General features: G+C 36.4%; 1 protein-coding gene across 1 annotated transcript; it reads left to right on the forward strand.

The window, feature by feature from the left end:
- The first annotated feature begins 263 nt into the window (after positions 1 to 263).
- On the forward strand, positions 264 to 1,660 carry LOC129925957 (uncharacterized). The gene is made up of 2 exons (XM_056027561.1): positions 264 to 669; positions 984 to 1,660. Exon 2 carries the CDS (start codon positions 1,046 to 1,048, stop codon positions 1,658 to 1,660), a length of 615 nt encoding a protein of 204 aa, XP_055883536.1. The 5' UTR covers positions 264 to 669; positions 984 to 1,045.
- Positions 1,661 to 16,087: the final 14,427 nt, after the last annotated feature.

Genomic DNA, 16,087 nt, shown 5'->3' on the forward strand with positions numbered 1-16,087 from the left:
ATATATATATATATATATATATATATATATATATATATATATATATATATATATATATACATATAAATATATATAATATCAGGTGACCGAGCCTCGCTCGGATGAATAATTTGTTAAGGAAGGATATATACCCGAAGCAGTGGCGTAACTAAGGGGGGGATGGGGGGGGAGAATTTTAAAATCCCCCCGGGCCCCCTAGGAGGGGGGGCCCCCAAACGGGTGTCCGAAATTTATTGTAAATACATAAATTAATATATTTGATTGACTAATAGTGTCAACGAGTGTCTTTTTTTTTCAACATTTATGGATTAAATTTATCACAAAGACTAAACCTAGATCTAGGTCTATCAGTACGTTGACTTTGTTGACATTTTAAAAATATTTTTTTCCCACAGAGATCAAAGTTTTTTTTAAGTTAGTTTTACATTTTAAACTTTGTTGCCACGAATAAAACTGCATGATATAGAGTAATTCACCAAATTGGAACACTGACGTTTTTGAGCATAAATGGAACAGCTCGCCGTTTTTTCGTTCATTTGCCTTTTTGTCTTTACTTGTTGCAGAACTTCCGGTATGCTAAAGCGCATGTTCCATTTTTGAACACATATCTCACATACTTTTTCGTTTTTCTTCAATGTTGAAGTACCAATAAGAGTTCAAAGTGAACAGGTATGTTTTTTGATTTTTTTTACCTAGTCGGGATAAACTCAACCAGGTCAAGTGTTAAGGATATTGCTATGGACTATGAAGCATCAGCTAATTAGAACTGGTATAATAGGATTATAAATAGGTGTAGAAATACATGTAATTCATGGTCAATGCTGTCTATTTAACCTAAGATTTTTTAAGAGGGGGTGTTCCATTATGTTTACGATTGTCGATTAGTAACAAAATTGAAACACTATAATTTAATGTAGACATCTCTAGTCTATATTTATAATAGAATTTTATGTGACTAATGTTTGTTTGTTTTTTTATTCTAGACTCGTCCAACTATTAGATTCTAGATCTGGACTAAATCTAGATTTCTAGACCTAGATCTATCATGTCTTCAAAGAAATCAACACCTATACGTTACATACGTCATGACATAGATGTAATAAAGGCAGCTTTGGAAGATATTCAAAGTAAAGGAATGTCCTTAAGAGAAGCAGCCAAATTTCACAATTTACCTGTTACCACTCTTCACAATAAGCTGAAAGGGAAGAATCCCCTTCTTTCTAAAAAGACACTTTTAACTGTGGATGAAGAGAACAAACTAGCCAAATGGCTTATAGAACTTGCCAAATATGGCTTTGGCAAAAGTAATAATGAGGTTTTAGAGACTGTACGGGCCATCATTGCTGCCAGAAAGGATAGCACTCAAAGTCAAGAACAGATAAAGCTACCAACCAGACAGTGGTTGTTTAGATTTTTCGGCAGGCATCCAGAACTATCTTCAAGAGCCCCAATGTCCCTTGGGAAGGAGAGAGCTTTAGTTTCACCTGAGGCAGTAAGCTTATGGTTCACTAAATTTGAAAAAGCCATCAATTCTGTTGACCCTACCATTTTAATAAGTCCCAACAGAATATTTAACGCTGACGAGAGTGGTTTTGGTTTTGACAAAAAAAACCGTAAGGTTGTAGCTTTTAAAGGCAGCAAACACATTTACAAAATGTAAATATATGTTGTATATAAATGTAAATATCTATGTATATAAATGTAAATATCTAATGTATATAAATGTAAATATCTAATGTATATAAATGTAAATATCTAATGTATATAAATGTAAATATATGGTGTACATAAATGTACATATTTATCTTATAAAAAGGCATCTTTTGTTGTTTTTTTTTCTTCTTTATTTGCATTTTTTTTATATTTAAAACATAAAGTAATGCATAATTATAATAATGTCAGGTCTTCATAACAATTTATCATTGATGTAATAAGCAAAATGATGAAGAAACTTGACCCATAAAATGAGAACAATATAGATTCTAACTAAGTATTGATCAATCAGGTAGGGTAAATAGTCAAGGTGTCTAGATTAACCAGATACAAACAGAAAAAGAAAATACACAGGGCATGGTAAGAGTGATAAGGAATCATTAACATAGGTAAATAAATCTGTTGTGAAAAGAAAAATGATAGAATTTGAAGATTAGAACGCTTTTAAAATATTATTTCTTAGATTTGTTTCATTTAGTTGTCAAGGTGTTCCATTTATGAGTCAGGGAAAAAAATCTGTTCCAATTCATTAACACTTGAACACAGCAACCATGCCCCCATTAGACCTCAATTTTTTTTTTAACCATACATACTAATCTATAAGATCATGTCTATTTTTATTGACCAATGGATGACAAGTTTACAGATACAATAAGATTTTTCCTAGGTCTATCCAATACAAAGATATGAAAATTCAAAGTTAAAAATTGGCGTCAACTAGGCTTTACAGCGAATTCCAGGTATTTTGTTACCTTTGCTAATAATAGATCTAAATGGCGAGTATTTTATGGCTACACTAATTAACCTTGAAGCAAAATTTACAGAATCGAGTATAACAAATCCAAAAGTTATTCTTAATAATGCTAGAATAGTCCATTATTCGGGTTTGACGTCTAAAATTTCTGAATTAAACTTCACACTCGAGTTATTACCCCTCTATTCATCTTTCCTCAATCCAATGGAAACTCTCTTTTTATTTCCATCTAATCCTTTTGCTTTCGCACAAAACATAAACAACAAACAATGACGTAATATCATATAATATTAGCACATCATTCCTTTTGAAGTTATTATCTCACCCTTCCTTTTAAAGTTCTTAAGAGTGATATCTACTAGTAGGTCCGGCCTTAGCATTTGCGGGGCCCTATGCGAAACGGATCGCACGGGGCCTAGTCTGGGTAGGGATAAGCATAATGTCAAAATTATTTTTTTTGAATAAGAAAATAGGCCTACTTTCGTCTTTGCAATACATTTTTATCAAATGAAAGCTCGCAATGCCACTTTTTATTTATAGCACCCCAAAATTTCAATTTCGTCTATTCTTCAGGAGATTTGAATAAATTCAAAAAAAAGTTCAGGACTTTATCGTTTATTTTGCCTTTCATGAGATTTCCTGAAGGCCCTGGAAAATCAGGAGGTCGCGAAAACCCTGTTATTTTATATACATTATAATGGTTTAATTTAATAATGTACACTTAGAATTAGCGCGGGTCCTATGAAAGCGCGGGGCCCACCGCCACCGCATAGGCTGCAGTGGCCTAAGGCCGGCCCTGTCTACTAGGAACTTTAACAATTCGTCCACTTCTGGTTGTCTTGACTGGCACAACAAGTTCTCTAGACGTTGGTCTATAACTGTTTCGTTTGTTCCAACAGTTTGCAGTTCATTGTCTCCATCGGTATCATAGTACTCACAGATGTCTTCATCGAAACTCTTATTCAAAAAGCGTTGATTTCTTCTGTATGTTTTTCCGTTTGTCTTTACGATGTAAGATCTGGGTGCTGAATGTTTTTTTATGACAACTGCTTTCTGCCATGTTTGACCTAGACGAACTCTCCGACAGAATAATCTTTTGCTTTAGTCTTTAGTCTTGCTTTTGCATTGTATTTCACTTTGCTTTTCATCTGTCGTTCGTTGAGTAATGTCTCTGCATTTTCAGCTACCGATGGTTTCAATAGTTTGGGATCAGTTGGAATGATTCCCTGAGTCTTCTACTCGTCAGCAGTTGTGATGGTGAATACGGCAGTCCACTTATCGGAGTATTTCTATACTGGAGCATAACGAGATATGGATCTTTCCCACTTTTGTATGCTCTGAATCCTTTTTCTTGCGCACAAAACATAAACAACCAACAATGACGTAAAACCATATAATATTAGCACATAATCTTCTTCATGCAGTGGAAAATTAAGAATTTTTTGCCTATCTTGAATTCTGGTCAAAGCTAGTGATGGGAACTAAACTAATTTTTTTTAGTTAAACTAAAACTAAGTTTGAACTAAAAAAAAGTAATTAAACTTTTAGTTAATCACAAATTGAAAAAATTAGTTAAACTAAACTAAGAAATTTTAGTTAAACTTTTACAAACTATTTTGACCTTTTTTAAGGACGAAACAGCCATACATGAAAAATATAAAGCACAACCAATCTCTTTAGCTAAATGTAATAAACATTTATTTGTGCACATGAAACAAGATTTAAATGTCTTTATGAGATAGATGTAGATCTTAATAGAATCACTAGAATTAGAATACTATTATAGAAAGAAATTAGAAGTAATTGTCCAAGTTCTAATATAAGTTACCTTTAGAAGTAATGATAAAACTGCACTCTAACTAACTCGACCTAGATTCTAGAATATTCTGGATCTAGATCTAATATCTTCTGCAAACGAAATTATCAGAAACATAATCTGGATCTAGAATTAAATCTAGCTACTAGACCTAGATCAAATAATTAATATTTTAATCAAAAAATAATCTAAGAAATACTAGTTAGGCCTACTACTACTACTACTACTATATTAGTAGCATATTAGTTGAAACATTGTTATTTTCATAAACTTCAGCTATTTTTTAACGTTATATATTTCATATTCCGGTTATTGTGTTGGATACATGATGTATTATTATGTTATTAAAAGTTCTATCATTTTTTAAGAAATTCACAAAATGTTACATTAAAGTTTCAAAAATGCGTTGACGAAACAGATCTAGATCTATTTTATTACTTAGAAACCAAATTTAACAATGAAAGGGCGGGGTAAGACACATTTGACCTGTGTAACTGTAAGAGTAGATCTCGATTTATCCTTGACTATCAGATGTGTTATTTGTTCGCTAAACAACTGAAGCCTATTACGCACAAGGAAAACACATGGCAGTCTTTTTATCTTTTATAACAACTAGTCGACATATCGACTACACACTAGCCCTAGAGCTATCTGACCAATACACACTGGTCTGCTGTCCAACTTTTAGTGTTCTACTCAAGTTCAAGTTTGTTTACTTTTGGGCAGAGAGGAAAAGGGGGGGGGGATGAAAGTGTTACTTTTTTTTCTAGGACTGGTTACCCGAACGCTAAGAACTGTAAGTGTAGTCATTCATTGTAGATCAAGAAATCTTGATCTCAGTATGGCAGATTATAGGCCAACGCTTCGGTACCTTCTATCAAAGGTTTAACTATTTGTTTTAGTTGAAACTATTAAAAAATGTATCTCTAGATTCTCCTGTTATTAACAAATTATAGTTTAGCGCTAATGAGTAAATTGAAACCACTAAATATTGACTTAAAACGCTTCAGATTCCCACTACAAACTAACTAAAACTAAGCACGGTGCGCGTTGTATACACACAACCACGTGACTAGGGAGGAATACGAATAGTAGAATCTCTAACTAATAGTTCTAGTCTAGTCTAATAAAGTAAAGTAATATAGATTTCAATTAATAGATCTATATTATTGACTTATAATTTTAAATTTACATCTAGATCTAAGACTAGGCTAAGAGTTAGACTCTACTTAAGACTAAGAGACTAAAATAATTAAATATAGACTATTATGCCTATAGATCTAATAGTAGTAATAGACTAATTCTAATACTAATAGACTAGACGTCACTAGACTCTAGATCTATCTACTAGTAAAAAGTTTTAAAATAAAATAGAGTCGACATTTCTTTTAGATCTATAGTAAAGCAAAATTCTTTGTCTGCAGCTATACAGGAACACACTGGTGTTTAAAAAAAAAGCAACAAAATGTAGATCAATAGAAGCAAGGAATTATCAGGGTTTATCAAGCAGCGAAACTTGCTAGAAATATAATGAACACGTTTATTTTTCTCGCCTTTCAAATACATTGGGGAATAGCGACCATTATAGGGTAAAGGTCAAAAGGCTTTCTAGTGAACTGTGCACCCTCTAGTTATTTCTCCTCTATATTATTTATTACATATATTCTCCAAATTAGATAGATCTAAATAGTTATTGGTATGTCTGTTAAAAAAGTTTGTAAAATTTGTAATTAAACTTTTTAGTTTGTAACTAAAAAAAATTAATTAAACTAGGATTTTAACTAAACTTTTTTTTTTAAATTAAACTTTGGCCTTAACTAATTTTTTTTAGTTAAACTAAAAGTTAGCAACTTTTTAGTTAACTTTTGCCCATCACTAGTCAAAGCTCTTGCGCCCAATTAATATAGTTCAGAAGAAACTACAAAAGTCTGGACTGCATATACGGGAAGCTGCTAAAGAAATTAGTACCCTTTCATGCTTTCTGCAAAATGATGAGAAACTGACAAAAAACCAATCCATCGAAAAAGCAAAAGAAGGTAGTGAATACTATGGACTCCCTGTAATCAAAACAACCAGAAGAAAGAAAAGATGGGAAGTAGGACTGTCAATAGAACTGCAATTCAAACGTGTTGCGACAGAAGTGCTGGACAGATTTCATATGGAGATGAAGAGCAGATTTCAAAGGTTGGAAAGAAAATGGATACCTTTGGGTTTCTTCTTGAACCAAGACACCTGTTAGATGAAGACCCGCTTATGACAAACTGTGCTACTTTTCCTGTTTGTATGATGAAATAAATGGCAAATCGCTTTTTCAATGATGTCATTGATGCACGAGCACTTTTCATCAACAAACCAGTAATACAATCACCAATAGACATATTGAGGAAACAGGCTTCATATGTTAATTACGTGTGCTCAAACTTTGCAACCTCCTCCGAATACCGCTAACTCAGGCCACTTCCATTACGTCATGTGAGAGATCATTCTCAAAGCTCAAGTTCATCAAAAGCTATCTCAGGAGCACAATGACACAAGAAAGGCTTATCATGGCTTTAATGTCAGTGAAGTCACAAATACTAGAAAGTATCGATGTAGTTGATGTTATAGATGTCTTTGCTGCACAGAATGCACGACGTGAAGCGATATCAATTTAGATTTGTCACTTGTGCATTATTTAACTAATAAATAAAGGTATTATTCATTAAAAGAGTCTTGATGATTACTTTTTGTTATGTTTACTGATATACTGAACCAATTGGATTTGGGGCGTATATATTTTTGCGTACATTATCCCATGTCATATGTCGAATGTCAAAATGTAAGGGGCCCCCAAAGAGGTCAATCCCCCCGGGCCCCCAAATCCCTAGTTACGCCCCTGACCCGAAGTCATTTTGAGAATATTTTTGTACCAGGTGGCCGAACCTCGCTCTGTTAAATAATTTCGGAAGGTTATATACCCGAAGTCATTTTGGGAATATTCTTGTAATTACGAAAATGAACGATCGGATAAAGACTACTAATCTGAAGAGTTGTTTTAGTGTTCTGTTAGTTCTAATTGTAGGCCTAATTGTACATGTCAATTAGTTACCCATACGGGATACGTGCCCTGCCCAGCCTGACTGTCGGACTATAGGAAGTTCATACCGGCTTTTGCCATCCATCCATCCTAGTGGTGCTATGGCCTGCTTTTACACATCCATCCATTCAGATCTCCCCTGGCCCTAACTCCAAGCTTTTTACCGAGGTTTATAGTTAAATCAAAAGAGGCTGCAGCGTAAGCAAACTCGTTGACCGCTCGCTAGATATCATGTTTAGTGTGAGCAAGTAAGGCGTAGAGAAGTTGTGTTATGACCATTTCCTTTGTTTTGGTACAGGACAGTAGACACCGAAGCATGAACACATGGTAATAATTCACCAGCAAAATAATAATAATAATAAGGCTTGTCTTAGAGTCCGAAAATTAATGAGGATTGCAGCTGTGACCTACATATCTTGCCACATCCAGGGCAAGCATGCTCGATTAAGATTTTCTTTTAGCGTCTGCGTCTGTCCTCGGCAGCAAATTTTCTTTTGGTCTCAAATGTGTATCCGCGGCCTTTGTATAGAGGGAATTCTTTAAGTCCGACAGTTACGCTGGACAGAGCAGTATCCTGTATGGGAGACGAATCTCAGACGAACGCATGCCAAAGGCAGTCTTTTTTGGTGAGCTAAAAAGTGGTCGACGTAACACCGAAACCCTTAAAAGACCAGCTTATGGCGCAAACTTGACTTAGCTGACATAGAAAAGAGCACATGGTTGCATGCAACCTCAGAACGAGACAGCTGGAGGTCACCAGCAAAATAAACAACAAAGTAAAAGGTATCTACACCGCTCTACACAATTAAAGTGTAAACAACTTATTAAGCACAGTGTAAACAACTTATTAAGCACTTAAAACACAATAACTAATCATACATCGGCACATTTAACTTCATTACTTTTCTTTCATAGTTCTATAATAAATCAATCTACAGTAAGATGGTGCGCAAATGTTTAATTAGGTCTATTGATCCTTTAAAACTCGTTCTTGTTTGCAAAGAAATATTTTAGTATACTGCGATAAGCCTAGTGACATAAACAGCGTTTTTCCCGTTTACGTCATGGAAAATTTTCATTCATAAAACATTCTAGCCAAAATTAATTTTTCGATAATGAGGCATTTTCAAACTGATATAACGGTCGACCTCGAGTTTTCCCGATGTGGCCAATGAGTTGAGAATTTTTTTCTCACTAATATGCACATACCTTGAAATTTTAAAGAAAATTGTTAGAGCCGTTTTCGAAATAAAATATATATATATATATCCTATACTCTTAAGCGAGCAATTCTTGTATGTATGTATGTATGTATATATATATATTTATATATATATATAAATTTTATTTCAAAATTTATTTTTTGTATGTATTTATGTGTGTGTGTGTGTACATAATCTATATTGCATTCTGACCTTCATTCTTTCGGAAGACGTTTATTGTGCCCTAGAATAGGTTCTTCCATAAGTTAGTGGAAAAATTGTAGATTCCCCGCCAATACTAGCAAGAGGTCTGGGGGAGCGCTAGGAGCACTATTTCTGATATTGAAAGCCAACAAAATGCATATTCTGAGGTATCTACAGTGCATTTTCCTGCTATTAAAAAGTTTTATTTCAAAAACCTAATGTGCTATTCTTACTGACTTAGACCCTCCCGCGCCGTTTGGCGCATTTACCGTCAAGCTGTTTCCATAAAATTGTAGATTCCCTGCCATTACTATCAACGGGGTCTGGGGAGGGCTAGCGCGGGGCGAAGCCCCACCGCCAAGCACTATTTCTGGTATTGAAAGCCAACAAAATGCATGTTCTGAGGTATCTACAGTGCATTTTCCTGCTATTAAAAAGTTTTATTTCAAAAACCTAATGTGCTATTCTTACTGACTTAGACCCTACCGCGCCGTTCGGAGCATTTGACGTCAAGCTGTTTCCATAAAAATCTGTCACTGGTAATGTCTGAAGCCTCTTCCAACCTGCCATGAGGACCTCAATGAATGAGTGGCGTCAAGTTGTACTAGGATATCATTGCAACTCTTCTTATGCGTAAGTCCTTTTGTCGGAGAACATGTCCCGCAAACCTCATGCGTCGCTCTCTCATAATCTTACTAAAGGATCGACTCCCAGTTCGGCATAGGATTTCCTTGATTTAAACCCGATCTCTATAACTGACTACTAAAATCTGTCTTAGCCATCTTTGTTGAGCCACATTTAGTGTTTTTCGATTTCGGCAGATGACTATTCACTACAGTTTATTAAGGGAGCCCTGCCACTGGTAAAAATGTGTAACCACTCTTGAATACGCTCTTGGAATTAAGTGACTGTAGTTTACTTTAGATTTTATATCGAAAAGAGAAGTTTTATCGTCAAAATCATCTGTTGGGGGTTTTCCACCTCAAAATCCTCTGTAGGGGGATCTTAAACTCAAAACCATCTGGAGGGGTTTTAAACTTTAAACAAACGCAATCTGTAGAAGAGGGGTTTAAACTCAAAACCCACGTTTGGATTGGCTACGCTCAAATAATTTTAGTGTGTAATTTGCTTTTTTTTTATATTGAAGAGGTATTTTTAGCATTAAACCCCTCTGAATGGGGGTTTAACTCAAAACCCCTTTTGGCAACGCTCATAGCATTTTGAGTGCGTAATTTGCTTTTTTTCTTATACTGAAGGTGTATTTTTTAGCCTCAAACCCCCTGGCGGGGGGTTTAAACTCAAAACCCCTTTGGCTGCGTTCATAGATTTTAGTGTGAGTAATTTGCTTTTATTTATATTGAAGAGGTACTTTTTAGCTTCAAACTCCACTGGAGGGGAGTTTAAACTCAAAACCCCTTTGACTACACTCAAAACATTTTGAGTGTATAATTTGCTTTGTTTTTATTATTAAAGAGGTATTTTTTACCTTCAAAGTTCAACCCCGCTGAAATGGGGTTTAAACTAAAAACTAAGTCAAAACCCATTTAGCTACGATCATAACATTTTGAGAGCGTAATTAACTTTTTTTTATATTGAAGAGGGGGTTTATCGTAAATTTTGGATGGGGTTTTAAAATCAAAATCTTCCTTAACTGTGCTCTTGGAATTAGGGGATTTTCGTTTGCATTTTTGTTTTGTTTTATAGAAGAGGGGGGGGGGGGGAGTTAACTGCAAAAACCCCAAGTAGGGGGTTTTAAACTCAAAACCCCCTGGTAAGGGGTTTTAAACTAAAAACCCCATTGGTTGTGCTGGGGCAATTGATGGTTTAGTATTAAAATTTCACCTAAAATAAACAAAATCAAAGCAAAAAATCATTCACTAAATTCCGATCCCCCCACCCCCCCGAGGGGGGGGTCATTTCGGGCCCATGATATATATATATATATGTCTATCTATCATATATCTATCTGTCTAAAATATTTTGCATATTTAGAGGTACTTTACGTTTCCGTGAATTTGACGTATTTAGCTTGAGTCTATTCCTTTCTGTAAAGTAGCAATAGTTAGGTCTGACACAGTCAAGTCTGACTCAGTAATTACGGGGCTTGTCTATGTCAAAATCTAATTAAGACTCGCTCCTCCAACATTCACTCAGGTGAACCAACATTTCCAAGCAAACTAGAGAGATCTGTGGCTGGAAGCTCATCCTTCTTTAATGTTCTACAGCCCCTGTCTAATTGAATTAATTTAACGTGTTCTCCAATGGGTATGTTTAAGAAGTCAGTCCCACTCTAAACAACATTACACCAGTCTACGCGAGACTTAATCCTTCTGAATCACCTTTAGGGTATGGCTCGTTGCATCTCGATTTTTCGAGTGATATCCAAAAAAATATTATAGACCCCAATATTGTTGTATATCTAGGAAGGCAACTCAAAGAAATCACAGTGGATGAGGAGGTTTATTTATACAATAAGAACGGTGAGAGGATCATTGTCACACACACACGCAAAGTTGATCGTTTTATTTCTTCTTGGCTTTCAGACCTAGCCGAGAAATCTCTAGTACACCCAAAAATTTTGTTTTAAATCCTGTAGAGCAACCTTTTTCTTGAATACCTGCTTCGCAGATAACAGGCAACTGAAGTAAAATAATAATTACTTGTTTTGAAATAGCGTGGTACTCTTCAGACAAACGAGGTAAGAAATGATATACCTGTTGAGCTTTGTTTCAAATAAGAATCAGTCAGAATGTAATCCTAAATCAGTTGAAAGATCATACTGGTATTACTATACATTTTATTTCGTTACCAAGAAGAGCTAATAAAATCATTTTTTTTTAAACTTTAGGAATTCATTGACTTGTAGGCCACTAGTTAACTACGTCCAAGAGTTAATGCAACACATATTCGAGCCTCGCGGAACAGAGCTGGGAAACAGTTTTATAAGATGGTGGACATGTTGTTTTAATGTTGTTTTTTTTTTGCAGCGTATTGGAGATGTTCACGACCAACTAAACAATGTCAATGACGCTAAATTGAACTTCACTGTTGCCAACTAAATAAAAAAAAAAAGGATTGAGGTAATATTACAACACTATCGCGATACGTGACAGTTGATCTACGTATAAACTCTTCTTTTATTACCACTGATTAGTTTTCCATCTGTTTTTAAATAAGTTTTAAGTCACAGTGGAAAGTCGAATACACCCACCATATCAAAACTATTTTGTGCTTAAAAATAAAACGGAGGAGGTTAGATCATGGACATTTGAGTCTGCAGTGCTAAAACAAAACGGAAGAGGTTAGATCATGTGGTTAGATCATGTGGTTAGATCATGGACATTTGAGTCTGAGGTTAGATCATGTGGTTAGATCATGGACATTTGAGGCAGAGGTTAGATCATGTGGTTAGATCATGTGGTTAGATCATGGACATTTGAGTCTGTAGTGCTAAAACAAAACGGCAGAGGTTAGATCACGGACATTTGAGTCTGCAGTGCTAAAAACAAAACGGCAGAGGTTAGATCATGGACATTTGAGTCTGCAGTGCTAAAAACAAAACGGCAGAGGTTATATCATGGACATTTGAGTCTGCAGTGCTAAAAACAAAACGGCAGAGGTTAGATCATGGACATTTGAGTCTGCAGTGCTAAAAACAAAACGGCAGAGGTTAGATCATGTGGTTAGATCATGTGGTTAGATCATGTAGTTAGATCATGTGGTTAGATCATGTGGTTAGATCATGGACATTTGAGTCTGCAGTGCTAAAAACAAAACGGAAGAGGTTAGATCATGGACATTTGAGTCTGCAGTGCTAAAAACAAAACGGCAGAGGTTAGATCATGTGGTTAGATCATGTGGTTAGATCATGGACATTTGAGTCTGTAGTGCTAAAACAAAACGGCAGAGGTTAGATCACGGACATTTGAGTCTGCAGTGCTAAAAACAAAACGGCAGAGGTTAGATCATGGACATTTGAGTCTGCAGTGCTAAAAACAAAACGGCAGAGGTTATATCATGGACATTTGAGTCTGCAGTGCTAAAAACAAAACGGCAGAGGTTAGATCATGGACATTTGAGTCTGCAGTGCTAAAAACAAAACGGCAGAGGTTAGATCATGTGGTTAGATCATGTGGTTAGATCATGTAGTTAGATCATGTGGTTAGATCATGGACATTTGAGTCTGCAGTGCTAAAAACAAAACGGAAGAGGTTAGATCATGGACATTTGAGTCTGCAGTGCTAAAAACAAAATGGCAGAGGTTAGATCATGGACATTTGAGTCTGCAGTGCTAAAAACAAACGGCAGAGGTTAGATCATGTGGTTAGATCATGGACATTTGAGTCTGCAGTGCTAAAACAAAACGGCAGAGGTTAGATCATGTGGTTAGATCATGTGGTTAGATCATGTGGTTAGATCATGGACATTTGAGTCTGCAGTGCTAAAACAAAACGGCAGAGGTTAGATCATGTGGTTAGATCATGTGGTTAGATCATGTGGTTAGATCATGGACATTTGAGTCTGCAGTGCTAAAACAAAACGGCAGAGGTTAGATCATGTGGTTAGATCATGGTCATTTTAGTCTGCAGTGCTAAAACAAAACGGCAGAGGTTAGATCATGTGGTTAGATCATGTGGTTAGATCATGTGGTTAGATCATGTGGTTAGATCATGTGGTTAGATCATGGTCATTTGAGTCTGCAGTGCTAAAACAAAACGGCAGAGGTTAGATCATGTGGTTAGATCATGTGGTTAGATCATGTGGTTAGATCATGTGGTTAGATCATGTGGTTAGATCATGGACATTTGAGTCTGCAGTGCTAAAAACAAAACGGAAGAGGTTAGATCATGGACATTTGAGTCTGCAGTGCTAAAAACAAAACGGCAGAGGTTATATCATGTGGTTAGATCATGGACATTTGAGTCTGCAGTGCTAAAACAAAACGGAAGAGGTTAGATCATGGACATTTGAGTCTGCAGTGCTAAAACAAAACGGCAGAGGTTAGATCATGTGGTTAGATCATGTGGTTAGATCATGGTCATTTGAGTCTGCAGTGCTAAAACAAAACGGCAGAGGTTAGATCATGTGGTTAGATCATGTGGTTAGATCATGTGGTTATATCATGGACATTTGAGTCTGCAGTGCTAAAACATAACGGAAGAGGTTAGATCATGGACATTTGAGTCTGCAGTGCTAAAAATAAATCGGAAGAGGTTAGATCATGGACATTTGAGTCTGCAGTGCTAAAAACAAAACGGCAGAGGTTAGATCATGGACATTTGAGTCTGCAGTGCTAAAAATAAATCGGAAGAGGTTAGATCATGGACATTTTAGTCTGCAGTGCTAAAACAAAACGGCAGAGGTTATATCATGGTCATTTGAGTCTGCAGTGCTAAAACAAAATGGCAGAGGTTAGATCATGGACATTTGAGTCTGCAGTGCTAAAACAAAACGGCAGAGGTTATATCATGGACATTTGAGCCTGCAGTGCTAAAACAAAACGGCAGAGGTTAGATCATGTGGTTAGATCATGGTCATTTGAGTCTGCAGTGCTAAAACAAAACGGCAGTGGTTAGATCATGTGGTTAGATCATGGACATTTGAGTCTGCAGTGCTAAAACAAAACGGCAGAGGTTATATCATGGTCATTTGAGTCTGCAGTGCTAAAACAAAATGGCAGAGGTTAGATCATGGACATTTGAGTCTGCAGTGCTAAAACAAAACGGCAGAGGTTATATCATGGACATTTGAGCCTGCAGTGCTAAAACAAAACGGCAGAGGTTAGATCATGTGGTTAGATCATGTGGTTAGATCGTGTGGTTAGATCATGTGGTTAGATCATGGACATTTGAGTCTGCAGTGCTAAAACAAAACGGCAGAGGTAAGATCATGTGGTGAGATCATGTGGTTAGATCATGTGGTTAGATCATGGTCATTTGAGTCTGCAGTGCTAAAACAAAACGGCAGAGGTTAGATCATGTGGTTAGATCATGTGGTTAGATCATGTGGTTAGATCATGGACATTTGAGTCTGCAGTGCTAAAACAAAACGGAAGAGGTTAGATCATGGTCATTTGAGTCTGCAGTGCTAAAACAAAACGGCAGAGGTTAGATCATGTGGTTAGATCATGTGGTTAGATCATGTGGTTATATCATGGACATTTGAGTCTGCAGTGCTAAAACATAACGGAAGAGGTTAGATCATGGACATTTGAGTCTGCAGTGCTAAAAATAAATCGGAAGAGGTTAGATCATGGACATTTGAGTCTGCAGTGCTAAAAACAAAACGGCAGAGGTTAGATCATGGACATTTGAGTCTGCAGTGCTAAAAATAAATCGGAAGAGGTTAGATCATGGACATTTTAGTCTGCAGTGCTAAAACAAAACGGCAGAGGTTATATCATGGTCATTTGAGTCTGCAGTGCTAAAACAAAATGGCAGAGGTTAGATCATGGACATTTGAGTCTGCAGTGCTAAAACAAAACGGCAGAGGTTATATCATGGACATTTGAGCCTGCAGTGCTAAAACAAAACGGCAGAGGTTAGATCATGTGGTTAGATCATGTGGTTAGATCGTGTGGTTAGATCATGTGGTTAGATCATGGACATTTGAGTCTGCAGTGCTAAAACAAAACGGCAGAGGTAAGATCATGTGGTGAGATCATGTGGTTAGATCATGTGGTTAGATCATGGTCATTTGAGTCTGCAGTGCTAAAACAAAACGGCAGTGGTTAGATCATGTGGTTAGATCATGGACATTTGAGTCTGCAGTGCTAAAACAAAACGGCAGAGGTTATATCATGGTCATTTGAGTCTGCAGTGCTAAAACAAAATGGCAGAGGTTAGATCATGGACATTTGAGTCTGCAGTGCTAAAACAAAACGGCAGAGGTTATATCATGGACATTTGAGCCTGCAGTGCTAAAACAAAACGGCAGAGGTTAGATCATGTGGTTAGATCATGTGGTTAGATCGTGTGGTTAGATCATGTGGTTAGATCATGGACATTTGAGTCTGCAGTGCTAAAACAAAACGGCAGAGGTAAGATCATGTGGTGAGATCATGTGGTTAGATCATGTGGTTAGATCATGGTCATTTGAGTCTGCAGTGCTAAAACAAAACGGCAGAGGTTAGATCATGTGGTTAGATCATGTGGTTAGATCATGGACATTTGAGTCTGCAGTGCTAAAAACAAAACGGAAGAGGTTAGATCATGGACATTTGAGTCTGCAGTGCTAAAACAAAACGGCAGAGGTTATATCATGGTCATTTGAGCCTGCAGTGCTAAAACAAAACGGCAGAGGTTATATCATGGACATTTGAG

The sequence above is a fragment of the Biomphalaria glabrata genome, chromosome 4 (genome assembly GCF_947242115.1).
Source record: "Biomphalaria glabrata chromosome 4, xgBioGlab47.1, whole genome shotgun sequence".
NCBI lineage: Eukaryota > Metazoa > Mollusca > Gastropoda > Planorbidae > Biomphalaria > Biomphalaria glabrata.

What these genes read in the sequence shown, in the direction of transcription:
- LOC129925957 (XM_056027561.1), top strand. Translation starts at nt 1,046, where the DNA reads ATGTCTTCAAAGAAATCAACACCTATACGTTACATACGTCATGACATA.